Source organism: Rhodamnia argentea, chromosome 1, assembly GCF_020921035.1.
Source record: "Rhodamnia argentea isolate NSW1041297 chromosome 1, ASM2092103v1, whole genome shotgun sequence".
Lineage (NCBI taxonomy): Eukaryota > Viridiplantae > Streptophyta > Magnoliopsida > Myrtales > Myrtaceae > Rhodamnia > Rhodamnia argentea.
The window spans coordinates 7071532-7092756 of record NC_063150.1 but is presented as its reverse complement, the minus strand read 5'-3'; the positions used below and the strand labels follow the sequence as shown (position 1 = coordinate 7092756).

The 21225-nt window shown below is 41.3% G+C and overlaps 3 protein-coding genes and 1 long non-coding RNA gene across 6 annotated transcripts in view; 2 read left to right on the top strand and 2 right to left on the bottom strand.

Annotated features, from left to right (window-relative positions):
- The first annotated feature begins 584 nt into the window (after positions 1 to 584).
- LOC115750251 (glutathione S-transferase-like) overlaps positions 585 to 21225 on the top strand; it is a 29876-nt gene continuing 9235 nt past the window's right edge. Inside the window, exons 1-8 of one of the 3 annotated variants that reach the window (XR_007197448.1) lie at positions 585 to 622; positions 660 to 712; positions 745 to 917; positions 1055 to 1103; positions 1319 to 1819; positions 3849 to 3858; positions 9107 to 9118; positions 10126 to 10137. Coding sequence is in view for 2 of the 3 variants with exons in the window: in XM_048274338.1 (XP_048130295.1) it covers positions 771 to 917; positions 1055 to 1103; positions 1319 to 1764 (642 nt within the window). In the remaining variant the exon portion in view is untranslated. Of the gene's footprint in view, positions 623 to 659; positions 713 to 744; positions 918 to 1054; positions 1104 to 1318; positions 1985 to 3848; positions 3859 to 8964; positions 8980 to 9106; positions 9119 to 10125; positions 10138 to 21225 lie in introns of those variants that run through there. The other 2 variants (XM_048274338.1, XM_048274335.1) reach the window with 2 other exon arrangements.
- LOC115750254 (glutathione S-transferase-like) overlaps positions 751 to 21225 on the top strand; it is a 29710-nt gene continuing 9235 nt past the window's right edge. Inside the window, exons 1-5 of the mRNA XM_030687477.2 lie at positions 751 to 773; positions 8107 to 8250; positions 8389 to 8437; positions 8589 to 9118; positions 10126 to 10137. Coding sequence (XP_030543337.2) covers positions 771 to 773; positions 8107 to 8250; positions 8389 to 8437; positions 8589 to 9034 — 642 coding nt within the window. The 5' untranslated portion in view covers positions 751 to 770 and the 3' untranslated portion in view covers positions 9035 to 9118; positions 10126 to 10137. The remainder of the gene's footprint in view (positions 774 to 8106; positions 8251 to 8388; positions 8438 to 8588; positions 9119 to 10125; positions 10138 to 21225) is intronic.
- LOC125313810 lies at positions 1660 to 19902 on the bottom strand. Its single transcript, XR_007197457.1, has 2 exons — positions 19859 to 19902; positions 1660 to 1818 (listed from the first exon to the last, which is right to left on the bottom strand). It is a non-coding gene; the product is annotated as an uncharacterized LOC125313810 (long non-coding RNA).
- Positions 13918 to 15902, bottom strand: LOC115750243 (pentatricopeptide repeat-containing protein At5g43790-like). The gene is made up of 2 exons (XM_048274331.1): positions 14382 to 15902; positions 13918 to 14282 (listed from the first exon to the last, which is right to left on the bottom strand). Exon 1 carries the CDS (start codon positions 15879 to 15881, stop codon positions 14406 to 14408), a length of 1476 nt encoding a protein of 491 aa, XP_048130288.1. The 5' UTR covers positions 15882 to 15902; the 3' UTR covers positions 13918 to 14282; positions 14382 to 14405.

The following is a 21225-nucleotide window of genomic DNA, read 5'->3' as shown; positions in this document are numbered from 1 at the left end:
AAAGGTTGCTCCGATCGGTTTGTATGGTACGACCGAAGTCACGGAACTTCGAGAGAGCTTTGAGCATTTTGCGCTCCAATAAAAGTTCTTCCTCCGATCATTATTTGTGCCCTTTGTTCTAAATTACATAGCCAGTAGTATTGTTTTGGTTCCAACGAGGAAAGGGGCGAGAAGAAAATTTCAACCGGAAATTGCAGAAAAAGTAAATTATGAATTTCCACTTCTTTCCTTTTTCTATTTTCTCTCAATTTTTTGGAACATAAAAATCACGTTTTCCTCGAGTCCTTCAACGGGGAGGGGAATTACCTTCTTGCCCTTGGAAAGGTCTCCGTGTCGGCGGGAGCCTGCTCCCTCTCGGCCGTGATGTGGGCACAGAGGGGTCGTTCCCTTCCCACTACTGTCTTTCACTTTCTGAGCCTTGTCGTGTTCAGACAACCATTTTCATCATATCGGTAGTACGAGGATGTGAGAGTACCTGCGACGGAGTCATCGCGTGCGCCTCTCTCTCTCTCTCTCGCAGCCACAGGCGTCATTTTCTTTGCCACCCAGTCTGTCTCTCTCTCTCTCTGCCTTTCCTCATCTTCATCTCATATCAAATTTACACCATAAATTGATAAGATCATTCCAGAACAAGATCGCTAAGCGCTTATAAAGTAAGCCCGAATCCCACCATCGTTCGCCACAATTGTCCTGCGTTTAGTTCTTGAGAGAAGCAAAAAAAAAAAAAAAAAAACAGAAAAGAAGAAGAAAGAAAGCAGAGCAAAGCAATCATGGTGATGAAAGTTTATGGAGCCGTCTTCTCCACCGCGGCGATGAGGGTCTTCGCTGCCCTCTACGAGAAGGACCTCGAGTTCGAGTTAGTCCCCGTCGACATGCGAGCCGGCGAGCACAAGAAGGAGCACTTTCTCGCCATCAACGTGAGTCTCCCTCCCTGCCCACCACCTGTTCGACCGTATTCCGAACTTTTTTTCTGGCCTTGGTGTCTCAGCGTGGTCTCTCAAGAAACCCTCCTTCGTCTCTCTCGGATCTGACGTTTCTCGATCTGTCTGTGCAGCCTTTTGGTCAAGTCCCGGCCTTTGAGGACGGAGATGTGAAGCTATTCGGTATGTCGTTCTATTAACGACAGATAATCTTGGGTGATCACGACGAAAGATGAAAGTAGTTAGTCAAACTTGCTGATACGATCGCGGATAGATTGTGTGACCACGATGAAAGAAACGGTGTTTAGTTAAACTTTTTGAGTGTTCAACCAGTCAACTGAACGAGAAACAACCATGCCAATATACTCATGTTTTGGTTATGCTCTCTGTGGTGGCAGAATCGAGGGCAATTACTCAGTACATTGCTCATGTTTACGCGGGCAAGGGCACTCCGCTCGTCTATGAGGGCAAACCCATGGCAACGGTGGGCGTGTGGATGGAGGTCGAGGCCCACCAGTTTGACCCCTTGGCGTCGAAGCTGCAGTGGGAGCTCGTGTACAAGCCGAAGTTCGGCATGGCCACGGACGCTGCTGTAGTGGAGGAGAACGAGCCCAAGCTCGCCAAGGTCCTCGACGTCTACGAGGCCCGGCTGAGCCAGTCCAAGTACTTGGGCTGCGACTACTTCACCCTGGCTGACCTCCACCACCTCCCGACCATGACTAACCTGATGGGAACACCATTGAAGAAGCTGTTCGATGCTCGCCCCAAGGTGAGCGCTTGGGCGGCCGACATCATGGCCCGGCCTGCTTGGGCCAAGGTTCTTGCCATGAGGAACCAGCAGTGAATCAAAGGTTCTAGTCCAAGTTGTCTGGTGTTGGCGGCAATAACAATAGACCTTCTTTGTAATAGTTTTTTTCTAGTTCATCCCGTCCTTCGTTTGGATGAACTTTGGAGGATTGTCTTCAATCATCAAAGTTTGAGACGATGATGAGGCTGATGTCTAGTGATTATTGTCTATGGTGAGCAATAAAGACTTTGACTGATAAAGAAAGTGTGATGTTTCTAATGTCTTTATCTTTTTAGATTCATTAGAGTAATGATTGTCTTATCTTTTAGGTCAGCTCATTTTGATCCAGCGGGTGCGCGCATTTGGTGTGAAGTTCCATTTGTATTTCATCCGGCAATACGACTGACAATTTACATGAGTCAAATAATTGGTACTTCTCAGGTATTTTCCAGTATTCATATTTAGGGATAAAGAAGGTGGAAGTATCGAAAGTTTCAAAAGGCGTTTCATTTTGGTGCAAAATTTTTTTATTGGATTACCTTAGGTGACACTATTTAAAAAAACGATCATTTAAATGTCAACTTTGATTGGGATTGTCGAACACCCGACGTGACCATATTTTATTAATGATTAATACCACGATAAACTTTAAATTAGTACACATGTGATAAATTTATTATAAATTATTTTTTATCATAAAAAATCTCAAATTGGTACACTTATGATATATTTACCTCAAACTTTTTTTACCACAATAAATTTTAAAATGGTACGTATGTGATAAATTTATTCCAAACTAATTCTTGACCTCAAAAAATCCTAAACTGGTATATTTGTGATAAATTTATCCCAAACTATTTTTTTTTTACCACCAACACATGTGACAAACTTATCCTTCGTCGGTTTTCATTAAATCGGGCTAATACCTTGAAATATCTCAAACTAATACATCTGTGATAAATAAGGGTAAAAATCTCAAATTGGTACACCGGTCAATTGCCATGTGTCATCAAACTTAACAATTTGATAGTAAAATTTAACAAAAAATTAACGGAGGGCAAATTAGTCATAAATTTACTAGTTTCGAGTAAATATGTCACGTGTACCAGTCTGGGGTTTTTTATGGTAAAAAAAATAGCTTGGGGTAAATTTGTCATAGTTGTACAACTTTGAGATTTTTTGTGGTAAAAAAAAAATAATTCGATATAGATAATCACATATGTACCGATTTAGAATTTTTTGTGATATTAATCCTTTTATTAATTTCTCCCGACTGACGTGGCTCACGGGCATGTCCAGCCAGTTCGTATCTCCCGAACGACTTCGTCTACATGTTTTTCCCATAATTCGAAACCCTAATTAGATTCCCCCAAACCACTCTTCCCCGTCTAAAACGATAGGAATCCCCAAGCATTGAATCTCAGTGGGGAATTCAATCGCCATCTCGCTCACTACCCTTATCATTTCACTCTTGCTTTTGCTTTCTCGGGTTCTACCCTGCTGTGGCTTTGGAGCGTCCTTTAAGTGCCTCGGCCTCAGCCTCTCGAGAAGCATCGAGTGCTTCGTGGTCCGAATCGACGTGTCCGACTCCATGGTCGCCGGCGCGGTGACGGCAGCGGCGGAGCACATGAGCCTAAGCTTGAGTCGCGCAAGCAACGCCGTCGTCATAGGTGGTGATAATCTGATGAGGCGCCTAGCGGAGGAGAGGGGAGATAGAGGTGGAAATTGGAGGGGAGAGAGAGAAGGGGATAAGATTGCTCGATCGACCCATGCTCTCCAAAATTCGTGCGTGCGACGTCATTTAGAAAGTCCATGTGGACTTGTTTTTAATATAAAAATATCATGTAAGATTACACATTTTGTTATAAAAGTCATGTAATATTTTTTGTCGGAATTTGTCGCGAGAAGAGCTTAAGTGATCATTTTTCTCTAATTTGACACTTAAGTGAACCGGCAAAAACTTTTGGTACTAAATTGAGTAACATATGAGATTTTTGACACTTCTAATGTCCTTATATATCATATTGGCATCTTCTTATCTTATCTTGTAAAGTTAATCCGATGAATAGTGAAAGAGTTACGGTCGATTTTGCAGAAAAAGGCGAAAAGCATCCGAAGTGATGCACTACTCATGGACGAATTCTCTCTCTTCAAGAAAACATTCAGTGATTCAAGTAAATGGACAATTGAAAAGGTGCTTACATCTTTATCTCCTCCTCCTTCATTGGCAAAATGCCCATATCTCTTCCTCCTCCTCCTCCTCCTCTCCCATCCACAGTCGTCGTTGCTAGTGGAGTCGCGGACACCGCGTCTAGGCCGGCTTCTTGTAAAGAACAAGCCTCGACAATTGACGGTGAAGACGAGATCATGGCGGCGAGAGGGGGAGAGAGCCATGGGGCATCGCTCTGCACTTGCGTCACCGGTCATGGACTAGCGGCGTCACTAGTTGGGAGCTACTCTACGCTCGTGTTGTTCTATGATCGCGTTGCCGTGCCTGGCCGGCTTCTTGTAAAGAACAAGCCTCGACAATTTAATTGTATTTTATAATTTATAATTTATTATGTTTATTTTATTATTTATTATTTTAAAAATTAATATTAAAAAAGGAATCGGAATAAACCGGCGGTTCCGAAGTGGAACCAGAACCGGCCCGGGAACCGGTCCGGAACCGCCGGTTCCGGTTCGGAATCGGAACCGGAACTTACACGGCTGGTTCTCGAACCGGAACCGGCGGTTCCACCGAACCGGCCGTGTCAGGGTAGTCCCCAAGTTCAATAATTTACCACTATTTTCACTTCTTAGAAAAACGACTTGAATAGTTTTGAATTTCAATCAAATGTGCGGTATGATTTCTGAAATTTTAATTTAATCAATATAGTTGCTGAATTTTTAGTACATGTTCAAATTAATTCTTGAATTTTATCGCAATGTGTGAGGGCCGATGATCCTCCTCGGCCATCGGGCGAACTAAAAAGAAAAAAAAAGAGAGAAGAAAAATAGAACATATAAATAATTCATGGTTTAGATGTTTTATAAAGATTATCCATATTAGTGGCCATGCCATGTGAGATGCCCGATGTCCATGTCATAATTTTCGGTCATAAATAGTAGGAATGACTAAATTGGCAAATGATCAATTGATTTATGATAAAATTAGCAAAATTAAAAATTTTATGATTGAATTGGCACAACTGCACAAGTACAATAAGTTTGGAATTTTTCCAATAATATCCTCATATGCTTTGTCACAACACATGCATCCTTTTCTAGTTCTTAATGTGCATTTTAATCTTTAAGTTTTTTTTTTATATTTTTTATTTTATTTACTAACAAAATTTATTTAGTTAATTTTTTTAATATAACATCTATCAAAATAACATATTCTTATGAAGAGCTTAAAATGGTTAAATATTTAGGTAATATGGGTCGAGTTTAAGTTGCTAAAATTGTATTACGCTCGTGTTGGGAGCTACTCTACGCTCGTGTTGTTCTATGATCGCGTCGCCGTGCCTGGGCCACCAGTGGACTAGCTAGGCTCGTGAGCGACGCCGACACTCATCATGACCGTCGTCGGTGTCATACGGTCAAATCCGTAGTAGCGCCCAAATCCATATTTAGAAATTTCGCGCTCGCGGCCTAGGCTATGTCATCCATGCCATGTAAATCGTTAGAGGTGTTTAAAGGAATTGGAATCACCCAAATTGCCCGAAATCGGACCGGCCCGTAACTGGTGCCGGTCAGATTCCCTGTTCCAATTCGGGTTAGCAACATTGACGATAGCCGTAGCAATTGTTGTCACTAATAATGCTAGCCCCAAGTGGAACCAAGAACCACCGATTTTTAAAATACATCGAAGTCTTAAAATTTGTAGTGAAAATACAATCGAGTCCTAAAATTTTTAATTTATTAATACCGTCTAATTTAATTAACAGAAAATACTGATGTGGCTATTTTATTGCTCTTTTAAAATAGGTCACGCAAGATTAGAATAAAAAGAAATAAAGGGCAAAAATGACTAAAAGAATTTATGCCTTCTTCATCTTCTTCCTCTTTGACCTAAGTAAAGTCTTTGAACCGCCTCGTCTAAATTCCGAGACGTAAAATTCGAGGGTATTCCTTGGGATGAAGGGAAGAAAAAATATTTTTTCTCAACTTAGGAGGGTAATGGTGGGGAATGTAGACTCCACGTCATATTCGGATGGCTACCGTCATGTAGGGTCATATAATAACATCCCGCGCCTAGGGTGAATCATCGAAGCTTCGATTCCTGCGTCGTCGACCTGTGCTTCACACAATGTTTTTGAATCGACTTGTTGGTGACGTACCCTTAGTTTAAAGACACTATATGACTGTTTAGGTTATTTCTATCCATGGTGTGAACGATCCCACGGACCAATAGATAGTCAACCGTGCACTTTGCCTACTCACAATTGATTAAACTTTTTGAAGGAAAGGGCAACTGAGCCACATCATTTGATTACACTAAGAAAAACCCGAAACGACATAATTCTACGACAAGTTTTACATGAGACAACATATAACCTAAGTAGCATTGACACCGAGAAGCGATACAACATGCCGATACATCATTTCTCAAAAAATAAAGAAATCTGGCACATTGCATATTAATGTATATTTTCATATTATCAAGTATACATAAAAATATTAGCGGTAAGTTTATCTTATTCTTCTATTAAGGATTTGCTTCTTTTTTTTTTTTTTTTTGGCTGGATATATTAATTTTGGAGTGGCTAGATATATGACTTATGTATATATATTTTTATCCCTAATTTATTGAAAATGCTTAAAATTGACCCCATGTGTGCCGAAATGATGTATTGGGATACTGGACTTACATATCTAGAGCGCCGACCATGTGTCGATCGCATGTCAAAAAGCATCAAAGTATTGGAGAGTATTCAACACGATATGGAAGCTCCCGGAGAGTGTCGGGCGTTCTAGCATATAACATACCAAATCAGGTTGTGTCTTACAGTTAACAAGAGCACTAGTCACCATCATCATCTGTCACGCCAAACATGACGATCAAATTCCAAATTGGGAAAAACTGTCCCAAAAATACTAAACATATTATACTTTGGTCAATTCAGTTGTAAATCTTTTAATTTTGTCAATTGAATCCTAAATATTTTCACGTTTTGTTAATTGAGTCCGTCCGGCCAATTTTAGCCGGAAATTACCAATGTGGATACTCACCGTCTTACACAACATGGTTGATTCTAAGGTGAACAGTTTTTATAACTTTTAATAATAAAAAATTATGAATTTTTTTAAAAAAAAATTTTTGTTCCTTCTTTTTCTTTTTGACTTCCAATCCCGGCCAGGGTCACCGGCCAACCCTCGCTCGTCACAGGGGAAGGTCGACCCTCGCCAAATCCGGGTGAGTGTCGAGATTGTCGCCCAAAAGCGTCGAGAGCTTTGCGGCCCTCGCCCGGTGGTCGGCGAGGGTTGTCCTCGCAAAACTTGGTAGGAAAAAACATTAAAAAATCATTTAAAACAATTATTGATGTTGGTGTCGGCAGTCCTACATGGGACTATCAGCATCCACATCGTCGATTTCCAACTAAAATAGGTTGGATCAACTCAATTGGAAAAATGTGAAAAGATTTAGGACTCAATTGGCAAAATTGAAAGATTTATCTTGAAGTGGCCAAAGTGCAATAGGTTTAGGATTTTTTGGATAATTTTTTCATTTGGAATTACGATCATTTTTTTTTTTTTAAGATTGCTTGATTGTGATTTGGAGTTCAAGTGCCAGGGCTGGATTTGTAGCGGTAGAGCTTGCCAAAGACGTGGAAAGACTGACAAAGTCGATGAAGTAGATGTTCATGACGAGCACCATCGATCTAGGGGCCTCGAGCATAGTTGATGTAGAAACTCAACATGTTGCTCCCCATGCTGCCGCCGGTGCTGAGCCTCCGAAGCTTGCCGTAGCCCCGCTGCCGCCTCCCCCGAGTCTTCGGCGGTGCATCCCAACCGTTACGACCAATGGGCCATCACGCCCAAGCGACAAAGGCTGGGTGAACTAGTGTCTTCTGAATTTAAAAAATCTCTGATGCGGTGCCCATATGTAAGGTCATAAAAAAAAAAATCACATTAATCTTTTTCGTTAGTCAAATTGAATGGAATTAATGGAGAGATTTGATTATACTAAAATAAATTTTAAGATTCAATTATATTTTTTAATATTTTAAAATTCGATCGTATTTTAGGACATGCTGTGCATTTAACGTGCACAATAAATTAATTAGATCATTTCAGAACAAGATCGGGAAGCCCTTATAAAAGGAGCCCAGAACCCACCATCATTCGCCATGATTGTTCCGCGTTTAGTTGTTGAGAGAAACAGAGATAAGAAAGCAGAGCAAAGCAATCAAGGTGATGAAAGTTTATGGAACCGTCTTGTCCTCCGCGACGATGAGGGTCTTCGCTGCCCTCTACGAGAAGGACCTCGAGTTCACGTTCGTCCCCGTCAACTTGCGAGCCGGCGAGCACAAGGAGGAGCATTTCCTCGCCCTCAACGTAAGTCTCCCTCCCTGCCCACCACCTGCGCAATAATATTCCTAACTATTTTCTGGTCTGGGGTCTCAACGTGTTCTTTCTTTCGATAGAACCCTCTTTCGTCTTTCGGATCTAACGTTTCTCGATCTCTCCGTGCAGCCTTTCGGTCAAGTCCCGGCCTTTGAGGACGGAGACTTGAAGTTATTCGGTGAGTCATTCTATCAATAACAGATTGTCTTGCGTGACACTGATGAAAGATCAAGTGTTTAGTCAATCTTTGAGCGTTCAGTCAGTCAACTGAACGAGAAACAACTATGCGAAATATATTCGTATTTTGATAATGCTCTTTGTGATGGCAGAATCAAGGGCAATTACTCAGTACATTGCTCGTGTATGCGCGGACAAGGGCACTCCGCTCGTCTGCGAGGGCAAGCCCATGGCGACGGTGGGCGTGTGGATGGAGGCCGAGGCCCACCAGTTTGAACCCTTGGCGTGGAAGCTGCGGCGGGAGCTCGTGTACAACCCGAAGTTCGGCATGGCCGTGGACGCTGCTGTAGTGGAGGAGAGCGAGGCCAAGCTCGCCAAGGTCCTCGACGTCTACGAGGCGCGGCTGAGCCAGTCCAAGTACTTGGGCGGCGACTGCTTCACCCTGGCCGACCTCCACCACCTTCCGGCCATTGCCACCCTGATGGGGACTCCTGTGAAGAAGCTGTTCGACGCCCACCCCAAGGTGAGCGCTTGGGCGGCCAGTATCTCAGCTCGGCCAGCTTGGGCCAAGGTCCTTGCCATGAGGAACCAGCAATGAAGCAAAGGGTCTGAGCTTAAATTATCTGGTGTTGGGTGGCAAGAAAAGAACACGAGACCCTTTTTAACCCTCTCTTCTATGTGAGTTCGTACTTGTCCTTTGTTGTTGATTCTGTCGTTGGTCAATCTTCAATCCTCAACTTTGGAGATGATGAGGTTGGACTTCTGTGATTGTCTATTGGGAGCAATAAAGATTCGTTGGATCAGGTGAAAAGTGTATTAATTGTCGCATGTGCTAGAACTGTTTCTACTGATGAAGCCCTGTCCTTTCATCATCTCCATGGGAGTGGGAGTGGGAGTGGGAGTGCCCACAGTCTCATAGCCACTTTCCCACCAATCGCAAAAGCTTTTACCCAGTTTCATTTTGTTAAAGTACCATAAAATAGACGGTTCAATAATCTGATCAAATAATCTTGCGTGATGTTGGGTCGCATCAGCGATTTTCTCACGACAATTGATCGGAATAACTGCATTGGACTTTCATACAAAGCTTTATGATTCAATTAACAAAATTGAAAAATTTAAGTTCAAATTCGCATTCATACAGTAGGTTTAGGACTGACGGGACAAGTTTCTCCCCGTAAATTTAAGTCCAATGGCCACTTTCCTCCCTCTTCTTATGTTTGCAATTTCTATTACAAGGATGCAAGATATAAGAACATGTCATAGAGGAAGAACAAAAGACTAAAAAAATTTCACTAGTAAAAACTGCAAGAAATCAAAATCCATAGAAGGAAGAGACGACGGGCCATGTCAAGAGAAACCAAGGAGAGAAATCGAAGTGAAAAAACCTTAACAATGATCCTCTCCTCCCCCCCCCCAAAAAAAAAAAAAAACTTGAGATTGAATCCATAGCTCAAAAGTTGACAGAGGCTAAGCTCGAAGCTCCAACCAAAGATTCAAATACAAGCATCTCTTCTGTCTATGGCCTAGAAAATCCGTTTGATAAGAAGCTGCTGCTTCATATGTTTCCGATGGAATCCAGAATAGCAATGGTCAAATCAATTGAGATCGCATTCACTAAGGGTGATTGCAATTCGCCATTGTCATTTTATTTATTTATTTTTTCCATAGCTAACTTCGACAGGTGAGGTTTTTAATATTGTCACTGGTGGACCGCGTATCCATGTGGTTGGTGAGTGGTGGGACGTCGGTGTCGGCGGTCGGTCAAGCTGAGCAGGAGAGTGTTGGACAGGAGACGTGCGTCACGTTGTTCGGCTAACGTATCTTCTCCTTCCAGCAGGTCGCTGGCATCAACGATGAATTCCATTTCATTGATAATAACCTACGGCGACTCATAAGTGACAATCATTCGGGAAAATTACCCAAAAAGTCCTAAATCTATTGCAATCTTGCTAATTCAATCGTAAATTTTTTTTTTTTTAGCGATTTAGTCCTAAATTTTTTGTAATTATACCACTTCAGTCAATCCGATGAATTTTGGCTTGTCGGCGTTGACGTGAACACCGGGCGGCTTGCGACCCAATATTTTTAATAATTTTTGTGAATTTTAATGATTTTTTTCCTTTTTTTGTTTTCCTCCCCTCCCCTTTCCCTTCCCAGTTTTAGCTCCAGCCGGTCGTCAGAGAACGATTGGCGAGGCTCTCGCCGGCCTCGCTAGGTCAAGCCGGGCGAGGCTGGCGAGAGCCTCATCGAGATCCGACGAACATGCAGTCGTATGTGATGTGGATTGGCGCGGTGGCCCTCGACACGTAGAACCATGGCGGAGGCGCAACGATGGCTGTGGCGAGGAGGTGCAAGGGCGATGCGAAGGCAGAGACGATAGGTTGTGGTTGTAGACGGTGGCGTGGTGGGTGGCCTACTGGTTCCGTTCTTCTTCTTCGTTGAACTGGTGTAGAAGCAGAATAGCAGGGAAGTCAAAGCCGAAGAATAGCGGAGGGGAAGGGAAGAAAAAAGAATAAAATAAGAAAAGAAAAAATTAAAAAAAATAATTAAAATATTAGTTCATCAGCTAGCTGGCGTCCACATCAGCGTCGACCTGCCAAAATTCGCCCGAAGGACTAAATTGGCATAATTGCAAAAGGTTTAGAACTGAATCGGAAAAAGAAAAAAGTTTAGGATTGAATTGACACAATTACAATAGGTTTAATACTTTTTTGATAATTTTTCCCAATCATTCTAGTCCATGCTCTAATGTCTTATTGACCACGAGATAAAGAAAAAGATTCCGACATAAGGGTCTCTAGTCTAAACAAAGAAGATGGTAGAAAAAACTCAACGAATCACGCCTACACGGAGAACTTCCCCAAATCCGAGAATTACGCGGGGTAAGTGAAAACACATCCAATTGCACCAAATACGTATCGCGTGATCAATCTAGTAATGCCTGCGAGATACTCGTAATAGTCGCCAGATCTTGTGGTCGTCAAGACGCTGTGGGAAATTTGATGCGTAGGAGACGGTTTGAGCTGGTCCGCACTAGATACAGTCGCTACATCGCCGTCGAAGTTGCTTAAACATCACCGCCATGCGCCGAAGGCCAGTGCCACCATCGGAGCCCTTGCCGCTGATGTTTGGTTCAGAAGTTACGCCTTAGAGCTGCTTGGACCAGGGCATTTGCGGATGGAAGAAGAAAAACAGAAGATGCCAGAGAAAAGAAGGAAAAAAAAAATGTCCCTCAATGAAAATGCCCTTGATTGTGGCTTGGAAACTAAGATGCGAGAGACACATGCTAACTATGGTCGTCATTTGAGACTAAGCTGATAATTTTAAGTCATTATTTAAAACAAGGCTTACTACGGACCTTCATTTGAGAAAAGAGTTCTACTTCATACTTTTATTGGATATTTTCCCTTAGGTATATGTCAACTACATAAATTTCAGATTTCTCTCTCTCGCATATTATTTCTTTTCTATGTCAATCCATCCTTGCCTAATAAATACAGTTACGTACGAGGTTATGTCCTTGAGATATACATTAAACACAGTAATATTTCAAATAAAGACCTAAACTGCTCTCATTTTTTTCAAATAAGAATCCGAAATGGACATTATTTTAAATAAGAACATGAAGTGCTTTTATTTTCTTAAATAATGCCCTAAAGTGAACCTTATTCCAAACAAGGGCCTCGAGTGACCATGTAGTCTCAAAAAAGGATTATGGCCTGAAGGGCATTTTTGTCATTTGCATTTTTTTATATCTTTTTTGTCTTTGGTTTTCCCTATTCTGTCTTTTCCGAAAAAAAAAAAAGGATAAAAGTGGGCATTTTGTCTCTGTCTTTCCCTATTATGGCATTTGCGAACCAATCTTGTCCCTGGAAGAGTACAAACAGTGGGCAAAAACCGCACCTTTTCACGTTCGTCTCCCTCGTCACTTCGTCTTCAACCTCTCGCTTGAGCTTCATCCTCACTTTTTCAAGTTTAGTTCTTCACCAAACTCAAACCTCTCTCTGTTTTTTTTCAAATGGCGCAAAAAACAAAAATGCAGGCACCCGTCTTGCCTGTGGCTGCTGCCCCACCACTGTTGAAGCGTCGGCGATGGCTGGCAACCACGCCGATCAAAGGCGAAGGCCAGTAAGCCCTCACCGAAATCTGGAGAGGGCCGCGACCCTCTCCCAGATCTAGGCAAGGGCTGACCCTCACCTCGGTTCCAGCGAGAGCCAGTAGGCCCTCGTCCCTCACCAAGGCAACGGTCACAAGCGGAATTGCTGCCTCTCCCCCAATATTATTTTTCTTTTTTTAACTTTTAACTTTTTTAATTTAAAAAAAGAAAAGGAAAAAACAAGACAAAAAAGGAAAAAAAAAAGCAAATGACAAAAATGCCCTTGAGGCCAACCCTTTTTGAGAATATTTGTTATGTTATATTCTTATTTGAAATAATGTTTACTTCGACCCTTATTTGTCCTTATTTAGAATTTTCCATTAAACACGGTACATATTGGATGTCCATCAATAAGTGAACATGGACCAGGCCTTTCGAGTTTTGAGGAACTTGTCGGCCTAGCTCGATAGTTTGAACCTGTTTTTCTCTGCTCCATTTGCAAGCTTGGGCTCAATGACAAACAAAATATTATGGCCCCGACTGTACTGTCTAGATTTAATCCAGCCTAGACTGAGCTTAGCTGCTTAGCCAAGTTTTTTTTTTCACATTTTTTCCCTTCGTTTTTAGAAGTTCTTAAGAAATGAAATTTCATAATCTAAACGTGCACTATCGAGACTCATCAAAATGACCCGTGTGATTTTACTTCAAATCCTACATCTTATTTCGAATGGAGCCTCTTTTTTACAACCTCAAAGCCCACTATTCCGACATCCCTAGAGACCAATCTGATTGTACTTTGCTAATTCCAATGCTTCAACTAATCTAGGGTTTTATTCATGACTTTTGTATGGTATACATAGAATATGTACATTTTAAACTTCAAACAAGTAACATATTTCTTTTTCCAAACATTTGTTGACTTGGCCACCTTTTTGGGCCTCCAAATCCTTTTTGAGCAGCCAACTTTGATAGAAAATCAGTGAGAGAGAAGCTAAGTCCACGCCCAGAAACTTGAGTCGGTTACCATAACTAATTTGAAAAAAGAACATACCTAATCAGATTTTATTGCGCTTAAAAACTTGTGCTACTGAGTAATGAACCAACTAGACATACTAAAACAATTGGTTTTACAACATGTAAGTTATCTGATGCCGGACTCTGTTTCATTAACAACGACACACGTTTACCTTAACACCAATCATCTTCTGTCTTTTGTGTTCCTTGGCCAGTGAAATGAACTGGCTCTAATTACCAAGTGGACAATAGTCTCTCGTTGTACTTTCTGTTTCAAGTATCCAAACCCCATTTGCTATGTCCTACCCGGTTTCCATTGGCTTCATTATGATGAGACGATGCCATATCTTCATGCTACTACCAGCATATAAATACAAGCTGATGTTCAGATAAATATTTGGATAAGTGATACCCAGCAAGCACCATAAAAGCCGAGCCCAAACCAAACAAAATGCTGGACAGATGAATGTACAATGTCACAATTACAGTAAGACAAACCCTGGCAATCATCTTCTTATCTGAACTTCAAGCTCTTCCAAAATCAGGAATCATCGGGAAGAAATCAGTTTCAGTATCGGGATCAGAGCTTGCGTTCATCTTGTAGTCCTGATGTCGGTGGGTGTTTAATGAAGGGCTAAGCAATAAGTTGAGTTCATGAACTGTCATAAGCACTGCATTATAGAATGCAGCTTTTATTTGGCCGCTTCCCTCAAGAAGTCCAGCTCTATGGGATCTGCATTGTTGAATGGCCCCATCAACTTCATCTCAGGCAGAACATAAAAAGGGGTGTCGCCGGTTACTCATAGTAAATATACCGAGCCTCGAAAATCACCTTGACTGGTGTGCCCCCACACAGTTATCCAACAGAGACTATTGATGAAGAGATCATGTCATCCTCTCTTCCACTAGCTCGGTCAGAAGAACTGTGGGATTCAGGGAAACTATCCTGAAGCCTACGTTCTAGAAATCTTCGATCCAAGTCCTTTTGAAGACCCCTCGCTTTCATCAAACCCCTCGCTTTCTCAACGTCACTCCATCTTCCCATTTCAGTGTACAAATCAGAAAGCAAGACATAGTGAGCGCCATTTTCCGGCTCCAACTCAATGAGCTTCCTTGGTGAAAGTTCGCTCAAGTTTAACTTTCCATGAGCTGTAGAGCCTGCTAAAATTGCTCTACACATGGTTTTGGTTGGCTCATGAGGCATTTGCCTGATCAACTCCAAAGCATCATCTTGACACCCTCCACGCACTAGGAGGTCAATCACACATTCATAATGCTTGATGCCCGCAGAAATTCCAAACTCTCCATTAAGCAGCGCACTGAAAATTTCTCTACCCTTCTCTATCAATCCTGATTGACTACAAGCAGAAAGCACTGCAACCAAAGTTTCTTCGTCCACCTTAACCCCTTCTCGTTGCATTTTATAAAACCAACTCACTGCCCCATCACCATTTTTAGTGAGAGCTAGCCCTTTAATCACCATATTCCAAGTCAAAGCACTCTTCTCCTTTAAGCTATGGAAAGCTTTCAATCCCTCATCAACTCTCCCACATCTCATGTACATATTGACTAAAGCAGTCCCCAAAGTCACATCCAATTCCCAACATCGTCTCCTCACAAAATCATGCACCCACATGCCCATTCCGGCCTCGCGAACACTCGAACAAGCGGCCCACACATTCACTATCGTGACCCGATTCGGGTCTAACTTGGACAGCAACATCTGCTCGAACGCCATCAAGACATCACCGAACCTCCTAACCTTCCTATACCCAGTGATGAGGACGGTCCACGACACGACGTCTCTGTGGGGCATTTCGTCGAACATCTGGCGGCAAAGCGCCATGTCACCACCTCCGGACGCGTAAAGATTAAGCAGCGAATTCCGGACGAAGATATCCTCAAGATGGCCAATTTTGACAACGTGGGTATGCACGCAGAGCCCCTGTCTGAACTCCCCAGAGTCGGCCAGGGACTTGAGGAGGAAAGGGAAGGTGAAATTATTGGGATGGATGGAGTTCTTGCGCATGTGGGCATACACCGAGAAAGGAACGTGAGGGGTGCGGGCGAGAGAGAAGGCTCGGATGAGAGTGTTGCAGATGAAGACATGGGGTCTCGGGAGGTGGGCGAAGAAGCGCAGAGCCAGGTGCGAGAGGCCGAGGGAGTGGCAGACGTTGATGAAGCGCGACGCGAGGGTGGTGTTGGAGCTGAGGTCTAGGACGACGAGGCGGGCCTGGACTTGGCGGACGTGGTTGGGGCCAGCGCAGCGAGCGGTCAGGACGTGGAGGATGTGGCCGATCGGGGTCTGAAGTTGGGCAAATGGAGGTGTCATGAACTCGGCGACGCATGCGATTTCATTCGAGGGAATCTTGCAGAGAAAGCGAAAAGGCAGTGCTGACCGTCAAGATTCTGAAAAAATCTCTTCCAAGGCGAAGGAAAAAGGAAGAGTTCGATCGGAGTTTCCGACGAAATGCCCGCCATGAAAATTGGCCAGCGCATCCGGGGAATCGAACCCCGGACAGTACCGTGGGAGGGGAATATGAAACCACCACACCAGATGCGCAAGTGAACGACGATTCATTCGTTATAAAATTATTTATATGTGTCAGCGCGATACCTCCCACTTCCGACCGCCCGCACACGAGTCGCGCACCGACCCATTCCCCTCTTTCGTACAAATCAGGTCGTGGGAAATTTAAAATCGGGTGTAACTAATTTTACTTAGTTCAACACGATTCACGCATTGTACGTGTTACCTTTGAGAGCTCACCGTCCTTTCCTCGATTCTATCATTGTAATGCCAATAAGGAGGATTATAAAAAAAGTCATAAATATAGTATAATTATGTCCATATGAACAAAATTCATGATTAGACTTGGTCCGAGGATGATTTTTCTTTTCTTTTCTCTTTTTTGAAAAGAATAGTTCATCCGACCAATTTCGACTTAAAATTACTGAAGTGAATGTCAGCCATCCGTTGACACCTAAATTTTGACTATCTTTTTAGCCATTTATTTTGCATAAAAATAGGAATTAAACTTTAGTTCATGCTAAAAATAATTAATTCAGTTTTTATATCATGCATTGCATTTGCATATGTATACGGATTGACTGCATCAAATATGGGGGGCTAAATGAGAATATAATCTGTAAAATTTTTGTTTTAAATAGTATATTCCTTTTGTTTTAAAGAGGTAAGTCTATATTTCAAAAGAGGGATTATACTGCACGGTCAAGGAATTAGAAGGGAATCGTCCGTGGAGATTCAATTTTTGTCTTGGAGCCGAATCTTCTCGTGCCTATAAAAGAAGGGGGTTGTCACATTCAGAGGGGGCGGACTTAGTCAGAAAATTCAAAAAAAAAATTCCTCCTCACAAGCTCTAGATAACACATGAGCGGAAAAGCTTGAAGGACGGTGGTCTTGTCCGGTGGAGCTCCCATACGCCATCTCACTTTCCGTCGCCTATCCACCTGAAGCCGACGTCGCTATTCCTCAATCCCAACGACACCACCAGCAGTCCCAGACGTCGCTGCTCATCCCCCGACATTGATGTCCGCTCTTGAGTTCGAGTTGCCGCCGTTGCTCGCTTTTGCTTGTGCCGACCCAACCTTACCGTTGAAGTAGCCGCTGTCCAGGAGATTGGTTGGCTTTTCAGCCAACTTTCGAGCCTCTATTTGGGCATTTTTCTGGTTGATAATCAGTGCCGAGTTCCCTGCTGTACTGGGAGTTAGTTCGCTGCAAATTAGTGTTCAGATCTGCTCCTGTTCGGTGATAAAAACAGCCTTATTTTAGTGATTATTTGCGACTAATCAGTGCAGATTTTGGCTCACAATTAGGGCGGTTTATCACACTTTCGGAGCGTCAAACTCCTCGCTATTTACGCTGGTTAACGTCCAAGTTCATTGCTGCAAATTCCTGTTTGATTGAGCTCATAGGCTTGCCGCAAGTTCTTAGCTAGCCGGGTCCGTTTCTCAAGCAACAGGAGCTGCAAATTTTAGGAACAAAAGTTCAAATTAGGAAATTGAATTTTGCAATTACCGGTAAATTTCCTATCTTGAACTTTGGTATATCCACTTGCTTGTTTGAAAATATTTGCATATCTCAGCGTATATTGCACATCTTGAATAAATTGCATAAAAGTGGATATTTTTTCAAAATACAGGTTGATTAGGAAAATTTTCTTTCCTAATTCGCAACTTGTCGAACGATCGAAAACGTCCATCTTTAAGATTATTGATGGAATACTCGATTAGGCAAGGATTTGGGTTCAATCGTTAATCGTAGGATTACTAATTAAAGATTGACTCAAATATTCGCGAAATATTCCAAAACTTGATTGATATATCTACTTTCTTGTTTGATATTGATTGGCATATTCACTTTCATCATTTGATTTGAATTGCTTGATTGTCATATTTTTTTAGAATATACCCGTCGCATGATCCGATCTCAAAAATTCTAAAAAATTGCATTCATTCACTTTGCATATCTGAAAATTGCATCTTTTAAAAAATAACATCATGTAGATATTGCATATCTAATTTTTTTATTTAGGTTAGATTGCATACTAGAATAGAAATTGCATGTTTAAATAGAATTTTATGCCTAAAATAATCTATCTTAATATATTAGGGTTTAGGTCAATTTGAACTCTAAAATATGCAAGATAAATATTGTTTTGGCATAGTTCTATTTTAGGAAATTAATTCATCCGAAAATATAAAAAAAAATCATTCATCCTTGCCACGTCATCCATGCCACGTCATTATTTCTTGCCATGTCATATAGATTGCATGTTAGTTTGCATTCCATGTAGAATTGTATCCTTAGGTCAATTTAATTGATTCCAACATCAAGTAATCAATTTAATTAAACTATAAGCATATCTTGTTACATTAGTTTAAAATTGCATATTTAAAATTTTAATTAATTCATACGTCACGGAGTTAATTTTCATTTGCATTTCATCTTTTGCACGTCATTTAACTTAGTCTTGCATTTGCATCACGACATTGCATCATATATAGTATAGTCTTTCATGCATTCATATAAAAATCGAAAATAAAAAAATAATTTTGTGTGGCGCATGCTCCCTTGATTATATTGACTTACGGATGTTCATTAATTGATTATGCACCCGCATGATAACCTTTGTTAGGGACTTAGGTTAAAATCAATTAATGTTGCCTTCTCAAATGATTTTTCATGAAATAAAATGGTACTGAAAGGGCGTTGAGCAATGCTGGGTAATCAAGTCCCCGAACTCTTAATCTCTGGTTCGTAGGAATAAAATAGTTCTCCCGCTATTTTATTTAGGTTTCTAATCGACCTACCATGAATGATTAGTGGCGGCTCCAAAATTAAAATATATTGCATGTTAATCAATTGAACCTTAAGTTGCGATTTGATATGGACTTGGGAGAGTCCGAGTTAGGTTAGTTAAATAATTAACCCGATAATCCATTAGCCTGGAAATTTTTTTGAATTTTTAGGTCGCGACAGCTTGGCGACTCCATCGGGGACTTTTACTTAATTTTTCGAAAGAATAAAGTGACTTAATTGTTCATCTTGAAAATTTCGAAATTTTAAAATTTATGTGGACTTAGGCCAAAAAAATTTCATGAAAAATTACATTTTTGTTTGGCAATTGAACTCCAGGTAAGTCCCTAACCATGTGTTAAATGATTTTGCAGATTGGGAGTTATAAGGGGAGGAGTGTTTAGCTAACCCTTTGTTTTGCAGATTGGTGTTTGGGATTGTTTGTTTAATTATGCACATTTTTGAAGCGGTGATTGCTTCTTAATTATTGTGCACGATTAATTGCTTTAGCACTATACCACACACAACCCGTGGTCGGACCCGGGCCACTAGTTTTAGGATGGTACCGAGATTGGATCCTAACGTTCTTCGTGAGATCACGATTGAAAGTTAGTCCAAATTCGATCCCGATTCTCTCTTCAAAAATGAGTTTCAAAAGTTAGAACTCACACTTGGTAAGATTACCAAAGTGGATTGTCATGTCGTTGATTACCGGTGAAAATTCGCTGAACTCAATTAACAAGACGTGAAAAGATTTATGATTCAATTGACAAAATCAAAAGGTTTAGGACTGAATTGGTAAAAGTATAATAGGTTTAGGATTTTTTGTTCAATTTTTTCCGGTACTCAATTAGGAACCTATGGTCCTATGATTACAAGAACCAATGGACATCTCCCAATCGATTGGTGGCGTGCGTGGCTACGATAAACTCATTGGATTCTAGAGAAGAAAATGAAATTTAACTAATCTCGTCCACCTAAAACCTTACGTCTCTCTCTCTCTCTCTCTCTCACGCACGCATCACAATCACAAACAATCCAAAGTGAATCTCATTGGGCTCTCTGTACGTTTAGCTGCAAAATTGAAATGACTCCTTTGTGCCCCAATGTCATTATCTCGCGTCGCTTGTACTAATCTCCGAGATCTAATTTATTCGAGCTGCATGGTTTCCGTAGCGCCGTCTAAGACATGCCCCGAAATTCTGGCTTAATTAAGGTTTCGAGTCCGCATTACAATTTAAGAAGGACTGGCATGTTTAACCATGCAAAAATATCGGCGAATCGCCCCGGTGAAGTAAAGGAAATTGCCCACTTATGACTCGAAACCCTAATATCTCCATAAGGAAGAGAGACCATTTTCGGTAAATTATCTTTTGCTCGCCTGTTCGCATATCGACGGAGATGAACTCGAACTCGAGGTCCTTCTCGTAAAGGGCGATCAAGACCCGGATCACCGGGGTGGATGAGACGGTTCCATAAACTTTCATCACCATGATTGGTTTGCTCTACTTTTTTTTCTCAAGAACTACACGCAGAACAATCATGGCAAACTATGGTGGGTTTTAGGCTCCCTTTATAAGGGCTTACCGATCTTGTTCTGGTATGACCTGTTGGTAGTTTGTTTGTAAAACAAACGAAGAGGTGTCTTGTCCCACTTGACAGTTATTTTATTTGTTCAATTGATGAAAGGACACAAAGGTTGTGTCCATTCAATTGGCGGTTATTTTCTAAAACACTCTTACAACCTTTGAAAGGTCGTGTCTATTCAATTGGTAGTTATTTTCTAAAACACTCGTACAACCTTTAGAGTATTTGTGCCTGTTCAAAAAATAACTACCGATTCAAACATGAAAAGGTGTGATTGAACGTATAGTTTCGAACATGAAGAGATATGTTTGAACTATCAGTTATTAGACACGAAAAGTTGCAATTTTTAAAACAAAAAAAAAAACTGTTTCGAACAATGCAAAGGTATGTGAGAATTAATACCTTTTGGGCCGCGAAAAATGTGTGTTCTTTTCTCATTATATATTCAACCATTTTGGTCATATTTACAATTTCTAACTTCAATTTTCGTCCTTTCAAATAAGAGAAATACGGCCTTCGTTTCCAATTGTTTCCTATAGAGTTCTCGGAGAAATATTAGAATTACTATCTAATATTCTCGCTTGAGACTCTGTTATATCCTGGAGAATTTTTGCCGGAAGCCATTGGCAACGTTGTGGGGCAAATAATTCCTTAAAGAAAGTGTTATCACGCCTCAGAGTTTGATTCCTTTATTCATCCCATTTGATCAATATTTTACCAACAATTTTAAGGAATTATTCATTCAACAATAGAGTCAGAATCAATCAAG

What these genes read in the sequence shown, in the direction of transcription:
- LOC115750243 (XM_048274331.1), bottom strand. Translation starts at nt 15,881, where the DNA reads ATGACACCTCCATTTGCCCAACTTCAGACCCCGATCGGCCACATCCTC.